The sequence below is a fragment of the Perca fluviatilis genome, chromosome 4 (assembly GCF_010015445.1).
Source record: "Perca fluviatilis chromosome 4, GENO_Pfluv_1.0, whole genome shotgun sequence".
Classification (NCBI taxonomy): Eukaryota; Metazoa; Chordata; class Actinopteri; order Perciformes; family Percidae; genus Perca; species Perca fluviatilis.
The window spans coordinates 21,014,054-21,033,492 of NC_053115.1; the positions used below are offsets into that span (position 1 = coordinate 21,014,054).

General features: G+C 42.3%; 2 protein-coding genes across 12 annotated transcripts in view; one reads left to right on the forward strand and one right to left on the reverse strand.

Annotated features, from left to right (window-relative positions):
• Positions 1–4,209, forward strand: part of kcnab2a (potassium voltage-gated channel, shaker-related subfamily, beta member 2 a) — a 100,528-nt gene extending 96,319 nt beyond the window's left edge. For all 7 annotated transcript variants that reach the window (XM_039799153.1, XM_039799155.1, XM_039799152.1 and 4 more), the window contains one exon: positions 541–4,209. In XM_039799153.1, coding sequence (XP_039655087.1) covers positions 541–630 — 90 coding nt within the window. In that variant the 3' untranslated portion in view covers positions 631–4,209. The remainder of the gene's footprint in view (positions 1–540) is intronic.
• A 2-nt stretch (positions 4,210–4,211) lies between these two features.
• The window catches only part of megf6b (multiple EGF-like-domains 6b), a 69,392-nt gene continuing 54,164 nt past the window's right edge, over positions 4,212–19,439 (reverse strand). For all 5 annotated transcript variants that reach the window (XM_039799148.1, XM_039799147.1, XM_039799146.1 and 2 more), the window contains 25 exons: positions 18,723–18,854; positions 18,460–18,588; positions 18,209–18,337; positions 17,828–17,962; positions 17,126–17,260; positions 16,898–17,023; positions 16,663–16,794; positions 16,135–16,263; positions 15,855–15,986; positions 15,239–15,367; positions 15,010–15,138; positions 14,556–14,684; positions 14,334–14,462; positions 12,788–12,916; positions 12,505–12,633; positions 11,798–11,926; positions 11,510–11,641; positions 11,275–11,403; positions 11,042–11,170; positions 10,636–10,764; positions 10,316–10,444; positions 9,129–9,257; positions 8,919–9,047; positions 5,883–6,011; positions 4,212–5,591 (listed from right to left, as the gene is read on the reverse strand). In XM_039799148.1, the coding sequence (XP_039655082.1) occupies positions 5,527–5,591; positions 5,883–6,011; positions 8,919–9,047; positions 9,129–9,257; positions 10,316–10,444; positions 10,636–10,764; positions 11,042–11,170; positions 11,275–11,403; positions 11,510–11,641; positions 11,798–11,926; positions 12,505–12,633; positions 12,788–12,916; positions 14,334–14,462; positions 14,556–14,684; positions 15,010–15,138; positions 15,239–15,367; positions 15,855–15,986; positions 16,135–16,263; positions 16,663–16,794; positions 16,898–17,023; positions 17,126–17,260; positions 17,828–17,962; positions 18,209–18,337; positions 18,460–18,588; positions 18,723–18,854 (3,182 nt within the window). In that variant the 3' untranslated portion in view covers positions 4,212–5,526. The remainder of the gene's footprint in view (positions 5,592–5,882; positions 6,012–8,918; positions 9,048–9,128; positions 9,258–10,315; positions 10,445–10,635; positions 10,765–11,041; positions 11,171–11,274; positions 11,404–11,509; positions 11,642–11,797; positions 11,927–12,504; positions 12,634–12,787; positions 12,917–14,333; positions 14,463–14,555; positions 14,685–15,009; positions 15,139–15,238; positions 15,368–15,854; positions 15,987–16,134; positions 16,264–16,662; positions 16,795–16,897; positions 17,024–17,125; positions 17,261–17,827; positions 17,963–18,208; positions 18,338–18,459; positions 18,589–18,722; positions 18,855–19,439) is intronic.

The following is a 19,439-nucleotide window of genomic DNA, read 5'->3' on the forward strand; positions in this document are numbered from 1 at the left end:
GACTTACTAATTTTGTTAGTATTTTAGTATTTAGTTAAATACTAAAGTTAGTCATTGAAGTTAAATTTCAAAGAGAGGATTTTTACCTGTAATGGAGTATTTTTTGTCCTTATTGCTATCTGAATACTTCTTCCTTCACTGTATAACGTGTAATAATTTACACTCACAAATCAGCGCTGGATGTAAGTAAAAGAAGATCCAAAAACAAACTCAAGTTGTTAAGTCAATAAGTTAATGTATTTTAAAACGACCCACAATATTTATATACAAAAAATTAAATAAGCCGCAGATAAGCTATAAAACTGTCTAATAATCTCCCAAGTTATTTGGTTGCTGTATTGCAGTTGCAGACTGGATAGCACAACATTGGTGCCAACTAGAAAAAAACTCAAGTCACCCTCCAGCGCTATCTAGAGGCTATGATGTGCAACTGCAGACAATTTCTGATCATTTAGTATTTTAAACAATGACCTAAAACCACTGACTGTAAATGTTAGTGAAGAGAACATATTCACCATGTGTGTCTCTCTCCTGTTGCAGGTTCTTCCAAAGTTGTCATCATCCATCACACACGAGGTGGACAGCATCCTGGGGAACAAGCCGTACAGTAAAAAGGACTACCGCTCCTAACGCGCAGCACGGCCCTGCCCGGCAGGGCTGCACCCGGGCTGCAGCCGCAGAGCCCCACCTTTGCCTGATCCTCTGTTTGCTTGAGCTTTTACTAAGTGAGACCCTGGCGCATGAGTCTGGCCACACCAAGGCCACCCAGGGCACCTCATTTAGAGTTACAGGGATGAGATAAGGAAAGGGGGAAAAAAATACAGTCACCTCCACAGGAAAGGAAAGGAAGAAAGACAAAAGTGGAAGAGAGGTTAGGGATATGCGCTCATACTTAAATCAGTTATACATTCAATTCAGCTGAACGTATTTTAAAAATGTATTAAAAAAAATACCTTTAAAAAAAAAAAATAAGCACACGCTTGCTTGACAGCCAGATTTCTTTCTTTTTTGCTTTTTTTTCTAAAACTGAATGCAACTAAAAGGAAGATTAAGTTCATACTGTACGAATATATGAGAACTACTCTGTTGCACATGTACCATAGCCATGCATTTGGTCCTTGGATGTTCTGTTTACAAACACCTGTGTACTGTACGAGTCCGTCAAGGTTTCTCTGAGAAGACCATTTGTTTGTGTTGTCGACATTGTCAGTGTACGAGCCTTCTCGTGGGTTTTAACAATCAGCACTTTAGTATTGTCAGTATAGGTGTTGGAGGGTAGTTCTAAGGAGGGGAGAGGATGGTATTACGATAGTATTATCTCACAGCCATTGCACTATAGAGTCATATCTCCTCCTGATAATTCCCTCTCCTCCTCATCCTCCCTTTGTGTCTTCACTGGCAGTACGTTTGACCAGCCTGATGCTTCGACCCTCCTGCTGTCGTAAGCGTGGCGGTGGCGGCCAAGATGAGGGGGAATGAGGCTCCTCCTCCGTCCTGACCAGTGAACCGTCTGTTACGACGAGTCAGGAGCGTAGGCCGATGTGTCAGGGCAACTCGTCTGCCACTGAAGAGATTAGCTACTTATTCATCCCTAACGGTCAGAAATGCCGCTGCGTTAAGTCTAATGCAGTGTCGTACTTCACTGTGTCACCCAGCCTCTTCTGTCTGTTTTCAGGCTGAGGATTTACTGTGCAGGAAGTGGTCATATCAGTGCTGGCTCCACATCTCATGGAAACTTTTCCTTGATCAAAGGTTGTTCAAGTATTTTTGCCTTATTTACAGTTGCATCAGACTGCGCTGTGGGCTTTGGCGTAGACGAGCAGTTAGACAGCTGTCCCTTTTGGCCGACTGGTCTCATGTCCCCAGTAAATACTGGAACGCTGACTGGTGGAAGTGTCATTAGCTGCAAGGAGAAGGCGCTGTGTCCAGCTAATCCGTGGGTGGCAGCAGCTCAGGGAACAGAGCAGGTGGTTTTAGTCGTGTGGGCGCGTGCACATGGTCTGGAGGTTGTATTTACACGTCCGTCTTTCTTCCATGTGTGGACACTGGGCAGGACCAGTTGCATTTTAGCGTGGCTTGAGCCAAAGATCTTCTCCTTCATCTCTCTTTGACGACACATCCAAGTGTTTCACTCTCACTTCCTGCAAGATTATAGAACTCATCTTGGCGCATGTGTTGTCCAGCTTGGTATCTATCTATGGTATGGACTTTACTCCATATATATATCTTTACTTGACCACGCTGTTATACTAGTTAACAAATAATATGTCCTTCATATACAGAATGCATAAGTACAGCTACTTGCTTTAGGATCAGTAAGGTTTGTTTCAGGCAACAATACAACCTGAGACGTGTCAGAAATATTACTGCAGCCCTATATCATTCTTTCTCCTTTGGGTGCTCTCTTACTGTGATTTAAAGCACAAGTGGATAGCATGTGATACATCCTCAAAGCATGGAGCCTCTTCACCCAGCCTACGGTACCTATACGGGACAAGCAAGGCGATGCTACTCCGCTTACTAACGTGTAGGTAACAAATCTTTACTAATGGCTAATAAACTATTGATTCTTAGCAGAAAAATAAACCAGTATGTATTAAGAAAACTGTCATATTAGTGTGAATGATAATCAAAAGAAACGAACGACTGTGCGGGATTTGTGCGGCTGAGGTCTGCTTCGTTACTCCTCTTACGTGATATTTAACAGAAGCAAAGGGATTTTTTTGTCTCTGCTGTTGATGTTTTTGTGTGTGCGTGTATGGGGAGGCAACTAAACTAACCCCTTGCTTTAGACTGTTGTATTAGTTGATCCCTGTATACGTTTGATTTGCTGTGTCTCAGTGTTTTCTCAGAAGAAGAGAAGAAAAAAAGAAAAGCAAAGAACATTTAGTTAATTTAGTCTGTGGAGTTCCTGTGTCTTAATATTGTCATCTGCAGGGAGTGGGGAGGAAGTTTGAGACTTAACGTTCGACATTTTGGGAAATACGCTTATTTTCTTTCTTACTGAGAGTTGAAATAAAAACGATTGACTGCTCGATATGAAGTAGCGTGACCGCCGGCAGCAGGCAAACTTAGCTTAGCATGAAGACGGGAAGGGGGAAACAAATAGCCTGACCTGATCTACCTACTGCTCCTCTAAAGCTAACTAATTAACATGTTGTTTCATTCATCCAAAAAACAGTTTGTATGGTAGAGAAACATTATTTGAGGGGGGACAGACTTTGACACAAGACCTGTTCATTTCGCCCATATAACTGCAAATTGACGTATTTGTGCAGGTTAAACACACAAGATATAAAGTCTTAGAGAGCTTCAGATGCTGGTAGGTGGACTGTGTTACTTTTGTACAGAGCCAGGCTAGCCGTTTCCACGTTCCCAGTCTTCATGCTTAGCTAAGTTAGCCAGCTGCTGGCAGTAGCTTCATAATTAGCACACAGACGTTATCAATTTTCTCATCTAACTCTCGGCAAAGGAAGGGATAATCACATTTTACAAAATGTCAAACTTGCCCTTTAAATTTTAACCATCAGTGTTATTTCACATCGTGCTGACCAGCCCAACAAAGATCTTGTGGTGTTGAAAGGTTTCTGCACATTGTAGAAATAAACTCTGTTTCAAGGCTGTAGTGTAGTTACCTGGTGCCCTCGCCTGTTAAGGAGAAATTCATGCTTTAAGAGGTCCTAGTTTCTTCATATTTGCTGTTCTAACATTGTAATGACTAGTTCAGAAAAGAAACCAGACCCAGAGATGGATAGAGCTTATTTTACAGAAGGTTCTAGGTGATACAGAGAATATATTTTTGTTTTAGCCTTTAATGCAGTAGAAAAAATCAAAATAACTTTTTATTTTTTCCCATCATGCTGCATTTTTCCTGTCAGTATTGTATTGATTTTGAGAGACAAAAATGAAGCAATTTCTTTGTGTACTACTGTAATGCATTTTTTGAGGAATGCTCTGAAGTGAATGCAATGGTGGACTGACTTCACTCTAAAGAAGATGTAGTGAGAGCCTGGTATCTCCTGTACATAGTTTGACCTTTGTATATACTATATTTCTGGTTGTGATCACCTCTGCCTTTTCTCTTTTCCTTTATTCATTTTCTTTGCAGGCGTTGCTATCTGCACTGTGCTTGAATCTGAATTTAGACAGGATGTACAGCTTAGATCTTCAATGAAAATGAAATAATGATAAATAAGAATGGTAAACAAACCAAATGTGTCAGTCTTTATTGGCATTCAAGTGTGAAATATAATTTTTGGTTGTGTATTGGACTGTAGATTTGGCAGAGCTGCAAAGTCTCTTATCCAGTGGAAAACAAAGAATGCATTTTAAAGTTGCGGTATATTCAATTGTATACAACTGTGAGAAATATAAATATGAAGCAATTTATACACAATTCAAAGAAAATTATACACAATTCAAAAGAAACCTTTTATATAGCCTATACTCTAAACCTTAAAGAAGGCACACATGAATGTGTAATCTTTAGTGACTCATAATGAACTGTACAATTTCAGCTGTCTATTAAGGCATATTTAGTCAACAGGAATGTGCTTTGCTGTGATATGTAAGGGATAATGTAGAGTGAGCCGTTCATTATTGCGAATTAGAACCCTGACAGAGTGATGTAGGACTCAGACGGGTCTTGAATCAGCCTTATCCCGCTTATTACACAGCGTATTACACTGTTACTCATACTGAGGTTACCCGCTAATAACGCCTTCGTCCCGATCCGGATTGTTAACTTTACCGCTGATGAGCACCGCTCTCCGGCAGAAGCCAGGTCGCCACGGTGATTTAACTAAACATGGAGCTAACTTTTTTTGCACTGTTGCCATTAGCGCAGTTAGCGATCACCATGTTATTCCGCCCTCTCGCCCCCTCTCTCCCTTTGTGATCTGCGGTATGAGCTCTGACCAATCAGAATCGAGTATTCAACAAGGCCATGTAAGGTCTAAAGATCATTATAGTCTTTGTTGCACTGTACAATAGAGCACCATCGGACTGAGGTTAGTACTTCATATTGTATAGATTGAAAAACCGCTTCATAGTACTGGCAAATTATGAAATGTGGTTTCAAAAAGTGAGCGGCAGAGATTCCATCATATCCAGCAAAATTAGACAATTTTATACACAGTACCTGCAAAAGCTATTTCGAGGACAAAATATTAACCACAAAATACCAAAAGTGCAGTGAATGCAACCACAATCTCTTCCGGGAGCGATTTTAATCCTAAAGACTACAATGTTTGTCGTTTCCCTTTGACCGCAAGGAAATCACAAAGTACAACTGTGGCCTACAAGGTCAGCCTGACAGTTCAAAGGACACTTTGGCACACACAAAAAAAAAGTAACATCCAACTCAGGTCCAAACATGAAACGGCAGTTCTCATTGGAGAGTCTATTTCCATGAAGGTCTTCCAGCTGCCTGCTACAACTTCCTGTCACAAGCTTTCACTCACTTGAGTCACGTCAGTAAAACGTGGCTGATCTGTCCCAGTCGAGTCTTCCAGTTAGATGGCGGTGCTATAACGAGTTCTCGCGCTGCGAGTCTGCTCTGCTGCTGCCGTAGGTGAGGTGCGGAGCTCCACCTGAGGAAACACACAAAGAGCTGTGAGTCCACCTCAGCACAAACACACATTCATATTTGATCAGAACAAAGATGACACCAAAGAGAAAGTGCAGTCTCTGCAGGAACCGAACGCTGTCAGCACTTTACTAGTTGTTTTCTCTTATTTCACAAAGTCAGCTGAAATGTCACTTCTGGTCCGACTCAAGAGTCTGCAAAGCCTGTCACCTGCCGTCCACCTGGATGTAATAATGAATTGAGATAACTGTTCACACAGCAGGGATGCACGTGTGTCCGTTTGTCATCACTGTACCTTCTTGACAAGAGAGTCCGATCCAGCTGTGCAGGCAGGCACAGCGGCCGTTGCGTCGGTCACACTGCGACCCGTTGTCACACTCGCAGGTCTCTGCACAGTCTGGCCCGTAACGATTCGCTCTGCAGTCTGACACAAAACACAATTACACACAGTTTGATAAAACTACACAGAGATCAATGTACTTTGAAAACAATAATTTGATGTTTTGTGAAATATGCATATCCGCTTCCTCGCAGAGAGATGAGAAGATTAATACCACTGTGACTGGTACTGATCTTCTCATCTAGCTCTGATTAAAAAAAAAAAAAAAATGGATTTCCCAAAATGTCAAACTATTCCTGTAAAATGGTGGGCAAGTCACCACCTTCTGCATGCTGAAGGATAGATGATTCATCGCACCAAATGTTTTTGGCTAAATTGCCTTTATCAGTGTCGTGCCAGAGGTTGTCGTTTGTTTCATTTATACACAGTCCATTGATTAGTCATGTGACCAAGACACTAAATTTACAAAAACATTTTTAAATTGTTTTTACACAATAAAATATTAACTAGTGGATACAGAAATGTGTAAGAGGTATATCAATAACCAATGACAAAACATACATGCAACTTTTCTAAATGTTGTACTTTAGCAAAAACAATATTGTACTTTAGCAAAAACAATCTTTCATCTTAACCCAAAGCAGCAAATTATATCTTTGAACCTGTTTTTTCAAACTTTTTTTAATGGATAAGGCCGGCCACACACTGGCTGCGTGGCGTGAGCGTGACATTTCTGTTGCGTGTCAGCTGCGTGGATTTTTCTATGTCTTTACATACCAGAAACGTGTCTGACACGGCGCTGCTGCTGCTAGCCTTGTCTGTACACATGTACTGTATGTTTCCCATTGATTTACTGCACTCAAGCAGTAGTATACTTCATGTTAAACATAAATATATACTGATTTAATTACAGCAAAGACAACGTCGGCAGTATTGACTGCATAATAAGCTACAGAATATTTCGTTCTGTCTTGACAGGTGCAATATTTGAAAATCAATAATCATTTATTATTTCTTTAAATTATATTTATATCTGTATTTATGTCAAAACCTAGAGACTTTCAAATATCAACATGTCATTTATTAATATGTATTTGTGTCAAAATGACATATAAACATATTTTCCTATTCTATTTTGCCTGGAAACGCTTCCAACACGCTTGCGTGTCGCATGAAAAATAGGCATCGGTTCTATTTCTAATATGCAGGCGCCTGAGACGTACGTGTCACACAGGCAGTGTGAAAGCTCTAACCTGTTAACATGGGATCCGAAATAATACAAACAGACACGCCACGCAGCTGACACGCTCACGCGATGCAGCCAGTGTGTGGCCGACCTAACTGACTAATTTCAAAGTCAACCTGAGGTTTACCTTAAAGTGCTTATATTATGCCTTTTGGCTTCCCTTTTCTTTGTGTTATACAGTATATATTTTTGTTGTGCACGTTATAGGTTTACAAAGTGAAAAAGCCCAAAGTCCACCCCAAAGGGACTTACCATCTCCAACAGAAAACACTGTTCACAAACTGCTCCAAACAGCTCTGTTGTAGTCCAGCCTTTACTTCCGTAACGAACGTGCGTCACTTTGTAACACACGTTATAATGCTCGCCTAGCTGCTAGCGTGGCACGACCTCACACTCTGCTTCTGACTGGCTAGTAGTCCTTACCTAGCTACTGCGCATGTGCGACTCCCAACAAAGATGGAATAGAAGCATACCTGTCAAGTATCCCGTTTTGGCCGGGAAAGTCCCGTATTTTCCCCTTCTTTCCCGCCGTCCTCCCGTATTAGTATTTTCCCGTAAATCTCCCGTATTTTAACCTGCGTTATTAAAAAATAATAATACCCCAGACCCGAGCGGAGTAAACAAAAACAAAAAAACATTCCCAATCTGAGCTCTGTCACTAGCCTCGCGACAACTGCCACCTGCAGTAGCCTACTACAGGTACTGTAGGTGGCAGTTGTCGTGAGGTTAGTGTGTGAGGTCAGATGATGAGTGACAACGCAGGGGAAAAAAAAGAAAAAAAAAACAGAGACAGATGATGGACGCTACAACAGAGACGTTGCGCTGCCAAAACTTCTGAAGTCCCCATAGCAATGCAAGTTGAGAAAGGGTGTTTAGCATGGTACGAAAGATTGTTACAAAGAATAGGAGGACATTAGACAACTAGATTAGAACTGTTTGCGCTCTACTCTCATGTAACGTGAACCACTCTGGCCCCGCCCACTAATACACTCTTTCCAAAACAACATTTGTTGCAAAGTCTGCAACAAATTTGTACAATTACTCACTAAAAGAGTAAAGAAAAGTTATGTGAAATTAAAAGAAAAACTGTAAAAGAAAAGCTGTGTGGAATGAAAATAAAATGTAAATGTAAATATCACAAGCAATGTTATAAATTGTAAATGTTTTCAGCATTCTGCATCAAGTGGTGATTTTAGCTTTCTTGTACACCTGTCTTAAAATGTAAGAGATACTGGAGCTTGGTTGGGGTGGTGGGACTGCTCGCAGTGGGCGCCGGAAAATTTCCCTTATTTTCAAATCCAAAACTTGACAGGTATGAATAGAAGTGTGATGTCTCACTCTGTAGCTAAAACAGAGAGCTCAACACAAGGGTGAAAAGAGGAGCTGCAGCAATGTGCAGTACAACAAAAATATGTCTTTTGAAAATTAAACCATGTAAATCTATTCTGATATAACCTCTAAATACAATTATGAACCTGAAAATTAGCATAATATGAGCACTTTAACACATCCATCCTTAAACTAAATTTCCATTTTTTCCCCCCTAAACTATAATGTAAAATAGACTTTACAACGATGGCTTAAAGTTTAATTGCTCCTTCAACCCCCTGGGCATAAACTGCCCAATTTAGAAAACCAAGAAGCCTCACTCTTAACAAGCAACTCTTACATAAATATGCTGGACACACTGGTCTGCATATCACTGGACGCACATTCTTAAAGTCAGAAAAAGGCTAAAAGATTACCGATGTCACATCTGAGTCCAGTCTTCCCTGAGGAGCAGAGGCATCTTCCTGTCCCAGGATCACACGGAGCGTCGTCCTCACAGTCACACAGCTTGGCACAGCCATGACCGTAGGTACCCTGTTCACACACTGAGAGAGGAAAAACATTAGGGCAAGAAATGCCAGTAATCCTGTTATTATATTGTGGTAATCAGCAGTGATTTGGCTGACCTCTGTGACAGCGAGCTCCGTGGTATCCTGGAGGGCAGATGCACTGGCCCGACGCTGGGTGACAGGAAGCTCCGTTCGTGCAGTCGCACTGCAGCTGGCACAGCGGGCCGTGCAGACCAGGAGGACAGGCTGAGGACGAGGGTTGTCAAGAGACTTAAAGCCAACCTTTATGATTTAAAATGTCCTCACTGGATGGATGAATGAATATAAACCCCAGGGTTTAACTTTGACCCCTCAAGAGGGAAAGTTTTAGTTTTCCTGTTTGCTCTTTTGAGACGGCTGGGTATCGAAGAGTGGTGGAAAGTAAGTACTGTACTTTTACTTTACTTGAGTATTTCTATTTTATGTTACTGTATACTTCTACGCCATTATATTCCAAATAGAATAACATTTTTCAAGACAGTTGCCAATATGAACCCTATTACAGTCACACTGGGAGATCATTACTGGTTTTTTGACCTAAATTGTTTTCTAACTGCTCTTTAATGTTTTATGTAAAGCACTTTGAATTGCCCTGTTGCTGAAATGTGCTATACAAATAAAGCTGCCTTGCCTTGCCTTGCCTTCTTGTGTATTTGTGTATCACAATGATATTTCATTATTTAAAAGGATAAGACTGGGGGTATTCTATAGTTCTACTATTGTCAACAAATGCCATGAAAAGATCAAAACAGGTTTTGATCTAAATAGGTTTTGCCCTTATCCCCAAGCCTATTTCTTCCTACTGACAATGTAACATGCAACATCACAAATGTATATTTTCATTAAAAAGGCTAGATCATTTTCCAAAACAGCTGGGCACTGTAGTTTTTAAACGCTACTCAAACAGGAGTATTTACTCCATTTGTTGAGGCCTATTTTCAGTCGTGGATTAATAGACATTTGGTGATTTAGTGAGCATCTCCAGCAGCATGACGGTGAATGTGGGATTGACTCAAAATAAACTACAGCGCCCATTTTCATTCTAATAAAAGGGAAATGTCACTTAGTGTAATGGTGTGGCTCATTGATGTGTTTTTAATAGTTTGTAACAACAATGGAGCTCTATGGCAAAGAGGAATAATATACCTCACGTTTTAGGGACACAGACGAAACTTGTTATTAGAATCAGTTCATGTTTTTGTTAATTAATGGGTTTCATCCTTTAAGACACTCACTCTGTGTGCGTTTATCTGTTCAGTTCTCACCGTGTTCACACAGATGTCCATAGTAGCCTGGAACACACTGACACGTCCCTGTCACTCTGTCACAAGTGCCGTTATTTTGACAGTTACATTTCAGCTGGCAGTTGGCACCAAATCTGCCCACAGGACATTCTGGGAGACAGACGAATAAAACAGGAAGACAAGTCAAAAAGAAGAAGCAAAATCAACCTCATGACTTACTGTAACACTAGGTTTACATTTTGCATTCTACAGCAGATCATGTATGCGGTAATGATCAGAAGCAGGTTACAACAATCAGCGCGACTGCATTAACAAACAACATAAATAAAAGTGTGTGTCACCTTTATTGCAGTGTGAACCAGTCCAGCCCAGACCGCAAGTACAATTGCCGGTCGCAGAGTCACACACTCCGCCATTACTGCAGTTACAGCGTTGGACACAGTCCGCCCCAAACCAGCCTGGCGGGCAGCCTGAGGCAGAAAACACACTCTCATATTAAACTGCAGAAAACATTCTGCTTCATATTTAGTTGATTTTTGTTCACTGTCTAAATTATTGAACAAGAAAAAACATGCCAACTGGTCACAAAAAGAGGAATCGAACCAGTGTTCCGCTGTATGGGAGGCAAAAGCTTTCACCGCTAAGCACACATTGATGGTGGGGCAGGTGGCTTTGTGTGTAAAATAGAATATTCAGGCGCAGGTTTTTGCAGCACTTCAAATTGTATCAACAGTACTAGGAACTCACCGTGTGCACAGTCCTCTCCTCTTCGTCCAGGGACGCACTCACAGCGACCGGTGATTGGGTCATTCTGGGCTCCATCTCCACACAGCGTCACCCGAGCACAGTCGACTCCGTAACGCCCAGCTGGGCACGCTGTCAACATCGAGACACACACACCAGATACTTGTCATCCCATACTGTCATTTATTACTTATTCATTCACACAATGTCACCAGCGCAGTTTCAGATGGACTCACTGATGTTGCAGCGTGCTCCTATAAATCCTGCTGGACATTCACAGGCTCCAGTGGAAGGAATGCACCTCCCTCCGTTTTCACACTGGCACTCGCTTTTACAGTTTGGACCATAACGACCCTCTCCACAAACTGAACATTTAATTGAAACGGCAGAGAATGAGTACTTTTACAAGGCTTTTACTTCAGTGGAATGTAATATATGTCTAAGGAGGTATGAATATGCCTTCTTACGTACTTTGGTCACATTTGGGGCCACGGAAACCTGGAGCGCAGTAACATGATCCAGACACCGGGTGGCAGAGCTGGTTTGTCTCTGAGCACTGGCAGACCTGGTTACAGTTCTGTCCAAATGTTCCTGGAACACAAGCTGATAGAGGGAGAGGTTCACATGTACAGTTAGAGATGTTCTTGCTTTCTGATGCATCATAAATGTGTCATTCAATGTGTTTTAAAAGCAAAACAAAACAAAGCGTCTTCATTTTCTAAATGGACTGGAGGCAGAAGCTGGTCCTGCAGCACTCACTCTGCTCACAGCCGTTTCCCGTGAATCCAGGAGGACAGCCGCAGTCTCCAGAGACGTGATGGCAGGACGTGCCCTGAGAACAGCCGCAGCGCTGCATGCAACCCGTGCCGTACATGCCCGGCAAACATGCTGAAACAAAGTGGAAACAATATAGAGATGTTTATAGTTATAACTTGGAAAGAAACTTCATTCTGCACATTTCCCTTTTATCCCTATCTCTGGTGACCAGTCTGTAATTTTTTTTTTTTTTAAGAGATTATTTTTTGGGGCATTTTAGGCCTTTAATTCCACAGGACAGATGAAGACATGAAAGGGGAGAGAGAAGGGGAATGACATGCAGCAAAGGGCCACAGGTCGGAGTCAAACCCACGGCCGCTGCGTCGAGGAGTAAACCTCTATATATGTGCGCCAGACTGGTTAGCCACCAAGTGAGCTAACCTGTAACCTGTCTGTAATTTTAACTGAAAATTGTGTATGGGGTTTTGTAATGTTTTCCTTAATAAAAAAATGTAAGAGATCCCTGACAAATGAAGCCCAACATTGTAAATTTGCCTCAAAGGCCTTCACAATCTGAACACCATCCTGAACACTGTAATAAATCCCAGAGTTTGTAACAAACTTAAAAAGTTCATTATCAAACAACGGGACAAACTCCGTCCAGCAGGGGTTGCAAGAGCACCACAGTGTCTTTAACCGCAGGCTTGTACCTTTGTCACAGAGCTTTCCTCTCCACCCTGGTGGACACTGACATTCTCCAGTGACGTGGTGACATGATGCCCCGTGCACACACTGACATCTCTCCTCACAGCCGGCACCATACAGGCCTGGTTCACATGCTAAGCAGAGAAGGTGCAAATTAGACGTTATGATTAACAAAAATACACAATATTGCCAGTCTAACAGTTTCCAAAGTGCAGCACTTCCCATGAGGTCAACGTTTCTGTTGGTTCGGTTTTGCTTCAGTTGTGCAGTAGAGACTCACTGGCTCACCTTTCTCGCAGCGCTCTCCGATCCAGCCGGCGCTGCAGCTGCACTGTCCGGTCTGTCTGTCACACTGGCCGCCGTTCTCACATTCACACTGCTGCTGGCAGTCCGCCCCGAACCTGCCCGCCACACACTCTGTGTAAACATACAGCAGCACGCACGAGCAGAAACACACACGAGACAAGACAAGAGAAAGAAAACAGACACACCATGATGTGAACTATTTCCGACAGGGAAACATGCATTGTTATATTTCTGCTGAGGGCTGCAACATGTTTTTCTTTTCTTTTCTTTTTTCAATAATTTATAGTTGGACAAAGTATGTAGTTGGCAATCAGAGGTAGTAGTCACAGAGTTTAGAGGGTAAAGACATTCCAGGGACAGGATTAGAGGTTTCCTGAGCATGAGGAGGGGGCTGGGCCTGGCACGGCTCGACAGGGAAAGGTTGTAACAGGCACAGAGGGAGGATAGTATGTGATGTGGAGCTCAGAGGGAGAACGAGCAGTAATGTCATTGCTGGGTCGACAGAGACTTTTACAGAGCAGACTTGGTGCAGAAACAAACTCTGCCAGCAAATAACCAGACTGTAGGCAAAAACAAATGAGCTAAGGCAGCAGATCGATTTCCTGAGCACAGTAAAACAACCACAGGCAAGTGGTTTAAATGTTTACTTCAGGGTTCAGGTAATGTTATTCTTCAGCATTTCTGTCCAGACTGGCCAACATCATTATGGCTTTGCAAGATGAGGCTGAATTCAGTTCAGAAGTTTTTAGAGCTGGGCCAAACAACCTAAAGTGTAAATCAAGATGCAAGGTGAATGATTAGATTCTCCTCATAACGATAAATGTTTATACCTCAGTGCGTGTATTAAGTTTTCTGATTTTGGCTTAATTCTGGTATTTTTCCTGCTTAATTCCAGTATAATGAGTTAAAGATGCCGGTCCGTTGGCTGACTGGTTCGTTGAACTTCTGGTTAGATGTCATTAGTTGTGGTAGCTACTGATGTTTATTGAAAATTGTGATAGGAATAAGTTTAGGTCGGTAAAAGATGTTTGTAATTCGCCAAATTCTGTTTATCGTCCAGCCCTACGAGCATGTCAAAGTGAGAGTTTAGAGAGAAATGTGTGATTGATTTAACTGTATAGTCAAAAATCATAATATCTGGCACTGTTTCCAAAAAACAAGTCTGACAAGGAAAGAACCAACTGCAGTAAGACAATCATACACGTTTTAACCAAACTCCCATGTTAGCCAAAACTTATTTGGAAGTGACAATGTGTGTTTAAAAAATATAATAAAACTATTGGCCTTTCTGATCAACCTGTCTAATCATATGTTTCTTGCCCTGTCATTCTTTGCCATCAGTTCTTTCATTCTTTGTATCAATGTCAGTGTTCCCAGATCTGAATATATTATTATAAATGACAGCAAAATGTACAAGAATAAGCCCCAAGTTGTAGTAAATAAGAATTTTTCTTAAAATTATTAATCTGAAGGTGGTTTTGTGGTCACACATACGGAGACTCTCACTCACAGCACCTCTGAGTCTTACCCTGTTCACAGGCTGTGCCCATCCATCCACTGGCACATGTACATTTTCCGTTGGTCTTGTTACAGGTGGCTCCATTCTGACACAAGCAGCGGTGCCGACAGTCTGCTCCATAAAACCCTGCAGGGCATTCTGGTAGAAAAATGCATGGACAAAACCATCTTGTGACGCCTTTATCTACCTGTCATATAGATGATTACTTTGCTCTGTGTTATGTTCACTCACCTTCTGTGCAGTTGGGTCCGGTCCAGCCCGGCGTGCACACACACAGCCCGCTGGCCGGGTGGCAGATGCCATCGTTACGGCAGCTACAGCTTTGGTTACATCCTTCCCCATAGAAACCAGTCGGGCATGCTGCCAGGAGAGGGACCAACAATATCATTACCTCTTGATGAACTTTGCTGATCAAAAGTGGAAATTCCAGTGTCTGGTAAGTGATACAGGCCATAGCATGGGGAACATCAAGTAGGTGCTTTCTCATGTGTGACTGGGCTGGGTTTTCCCAAATAACTCTGAAACCAAGCGTGTTTTTGTTCCACTGTGAGTCAGCGTTACAAAGATGATCTCTGTGCTTCGATGCTGCTACACAAATGTCCTGATACCAACCATCTTTCATAACACTGGAGTGATGCCAGCAACTATTAACCTGATAACTTTCTGAAGTGCACCTGTCACTCACTCATGTTGCAGAACGGACCGATCCAGCCAGCAGGACAGAAACAAACTCCGCTGACGTGGTCACAGCTCCCTCCGTTTAGACACAAACATTTCTCCTGGCAGTCCAGTCCGTAGAAACCCTGAGGACACGCTGAAACACACGCACAGATGTAAAGAATTACCTATTACTATCATGTATACATTATTCAGTGGGTGAATTTGCATTTGTGATGTGAAGGAGCTTCTCTTACGCTTTTCACAGAAGGTTCCAGTCCATCCCACTTGGCAGGTACAAGCTCCGCTCACATGGTCGCACAACGCCTTGTTCTCACACTGACATCGATGGCGACAACCGAGACCAAACATACCTGATGGGCACTCTGAGGAAATATACACACATACAAAACTTAGATTTACAGACTAGTGATATGTATGTATGTCATGTTTTCTAAAGGATGGTTGTAAAATAACACACTTCTACGACTTCTTTCAAAACTGAAATAACTGTGTGTAGAGTTTGAAATTGTGACTTTGGCACCATCTGGTTGTAGCACCAAGAACAAAACAAAAAAAGAATAAAACTGTGCAGAGTGGGCTGAAAGCAACACAAATGCTCTACCAGTTTTTTCCCGCTCATTTTATTAACATTTCAGCCCTCAGGCTGAAAGATAAAAAAGTGAGCACAAGTGATCCATAGTGTTCTTTTCAATAAGACATTCTGGTGTGCAAAAACTATATAGTAATTTTTATGCAAACACAAACTTAAAACGTGCTATGATCATAAAAACTAATTTTACACATATTAACTTTATATCATAACATATTGAACACTGTGGTCTTTAAATGCTTTAACACATAACTACATACTCTGGTGGCAGTGTGTTCCAGTGTAACCAGCCTCACAGTTGCACTGGCCTGTCGCAGCGTCACAGCTACCATCTCCGTTTCTACAGTCACATGTTCCTGCACAGTCTGCCCCCCAGTGCCCTGCATCACAGGCTGCAACAGAAACATCACATTTGAGTGTCAGACATAAAAAGGGACTTTTACTTTTACTGTCAGATATATACGATAAGTGTTCTTACATAATTCTCTTCAGCGTTAGAAGCTTATGTTAGGTTATGCTAGTGTTTTCCAGCACTGTTACCTTTCCTGCAGTTGTGTCCAGTCCAGCCAGGAGCGCAGGTACACCGCCCACTCACCGGATCACAGCGTGCATTGTTCTCGCACACACACTTCATTTGGCATCCTTGACCGAAACGTCCACTCGGGCATGCTGCACAAGAAAAAAAAATGAAATCTAAACCATCAAGACTAATCTACCAGAACAGACTTCACCAGATTGCATGAGAGAACAGCAAGTTCCCATGACAGCTTTGGTTCTGTGATTCAGCCGTCAAATGAGGCTTTAAGAGCCAGCGGTTGTTTGAATGGAATTATATTCGTTCTTCCCAGTGAATTATGTCTGAGGTGGTTTTCAGGCAGCTAAAGGATTTTAGCTAATGACCTCGGAGAAGAAACTGCTCCTCTGTCTTCTGACATGTTGCTCTATTTCTTGTCCAAACTGCACCACTGTGTGAGTTCCATATTCCACAGTGCCTCCATCCTCCTCAGCTCGTTGACTGTTTAATGCATGTTGCTGTGGAAACCAAAAATGCACACTGCTGATACTCACAGTTCTGGCAGAATCTGCCCATGAACCCTGGAGGACAGTTACATGACCCGTTGTGTTTGTCACACATGCCTCCATTCTCACAAACTGGGCAGGTTTCTATGCAGCCTGGACCCCAGGAACCCTCCGGACACACTGTGAAAAAGATTCACATTCGTATGATTGTTATGTTAAATTAGTGTGGTTATTTATATAAAAGAAATAAATCATAAAATAAATAAAATCTGTCTGCACTCACAGTTCTCACAGTGCTTTCCTGATGTCCCCGCAGGACACTTGCATTGGCCGGTCACTTTGTCACATGGGGCGCCGGTGCAGTTACATGGATGTATGCAGCCTGTTCCAAACCTTCCTCCTGGACAGTCTGACACAGAACACACAGGAGAGGCTTGTCACAACATGGGAGGTCAAAAAACAAATAAGCCTTAAAGCATGATGAGATGATGTCCTCTGTAGGGCCACCTACCCTGATCACAGTTCTCTCCATGATGACCAGGAGAGCATTTTCGTTGGCACTCTCCGGTCACATGATCACATGACACGCCTGGTGTACAGGCGCACTTCTTCTCACAGCCGGCTCCGTAAGTACCTGGGTTGCATTCTAGAGACAGAACAGGACAAAGCACTTACTTACCATGTTAAGACAACTGTAATATGAGCAAATCGGAATCTTTATAAGAGGAGATCCTTGACTAACTCATACTGTACATTTGTTACGGTTCTGACTCCCTTTATTGATTATATCAGAAAGCAAATGGACTTTACTGCAATTCAGTGCACTTTGATTTATGCGCCCCTCTGAGCGTGGCTATATTTCAGCCTGTATCGACTCTGGAGACAAAGCATATGTTGGCATACATGGACATTTATTCGCGACTCTGGCAACCTTTATTTTTCCTTCTGTTTTCTTTGTCTGCAGTTGCATCAAGGATGGGGGCTTTGACTTGTGTTGATGTTTCTTTGTTGTGTTGTACAAACATTTCTACATACTTCATTTCAGTTAAAAAAAACAGTTAAAAAGTTCAAATAAAATCTGTCATCTGTAATATATATTGTGATGACACCTTAGAGCAGAACACCTACAACCTATAGTTAACGTAAGTAACGTCTGTTGATGAGCAGAGCATTGCCACAGTGTGCTCATCATAGATATAGTACAAGTGCTCACCTTCCTTGCAGGTGTTGCCCTGGTAACCAGATTTACAGACACAGGTGCCATGGCGACGGTGACACATCAGAGTGTTCTGCTGGACACACTGACACTCCTCAGAGCAGCCGGGGCCGAAGGTCCACTTAGGACAAGCTAAAGAAGAAGAAACGAGGAGGAGGAGATTATTTCACAACAGGATGGTGCACAGAAAGAAATGATACATCAAAATTTTAGCCACGACACGAGTATTTACAAGCTTTTTTTTTTTATTGTATATGGATACTTGCAATGCAGGTAAAAGTCACAGTGAGCCTGTCAATCAATGCTTTAATAATCATGGGTTCCTGATATGGGAGTTCAAGGGTGAGACTCTGGTAATGTTGGAACAGTGGGACTCACGAAGGTGGCAGAAGCGGCCGTAGAGTCCAGAATCACACAGACAGGCTCCGTAGGTCCGGTGGCAGCGCCCGTTATTGGCACAATTACACTTCTTATTGCACTGCTTCCCATAATAGCCCTTGGGACAGCCTGCACACAGGAAACAACTCAAAGTCAACTTCAAATAACTACTTCCTGTGGTGAGAAAGAAATGTTTTCACTGAAGATTAAGGAACAAATGGTTTTGTCTGCGACAAAGGTGGAAAACTCACCATCCTGGCACAAGTCTCCACTGACCCCAGGCGGACAGCGGCAGCTCCCAGTGACTGGATCACAGCTGGCACCATTTTTACACTTACAGGGGAAGGAGCAGTTTTTACCAAAATATGCCCCGGGGCATGCTGTGAGATTGAAAAATAAAAGGGTCTATCACTGCTAATCTGTCAAGACTGACTTTATAATTTGATACAGCAGTGGCAGTATGCACATGTGTTTGTGTGTCAAAAGTGTCTGTAAATGTTGAGCCAATCCTCACTCTGGTTGCAGACGATGCCTGTCCATCCGTCGGGGCAGTCACAGCCATTTTTCCATGGATTACACTTTCCTCCATTAGAACAGTCGTCACAAGTCAAACTGCAGTCGTTGCCGAAAGTGTCGTCCAAACACACTGGAAACAACAGGGTAATGAATGAGACTCAAGTCCACTCTGCTCTTTAGCATCAACATCTAGCTGAGTCATGACAGTTCACAGTGAACTCTAATCATGACATATATGACACTCACAAACACAAAGTTTGGTACCTGCCTCTGACTTTTTAGGGCAGAATCTTTTTTTTGTATTGATGAATATGTCAAGGTTGACAGAGATTATTACAAGTCTTAGTAAAGTTAGGAGGAGGGTAGTTAGCTATACAGTACACACATCACATGTAGGCTCAAGGCTATTGGAAATCAGGATTGATGAAAAAAGTAACGCCAACACACTGACTCCAAACCACAAATGTATTTGAATGGACAACGTTTCGATCCCAGTCGAATATTCATGAGGTCCCAAAAATAATGGATCTAAATTTGTTTTGCAGGCGTTTTTCCTGTCAACCTTCAGTAAAGTAAGTAAGTTCAAGTTTTGGAAGACGCAAAACAGAGCCTTTGACTTCCTGTAATGGGCTGCCAGGACATATAAGCATCAGCATTCCTGCCAAAGGAGCTGTGTGGTGTTACAGTACGTACCAACAGTCTGGGAGCATGAAGC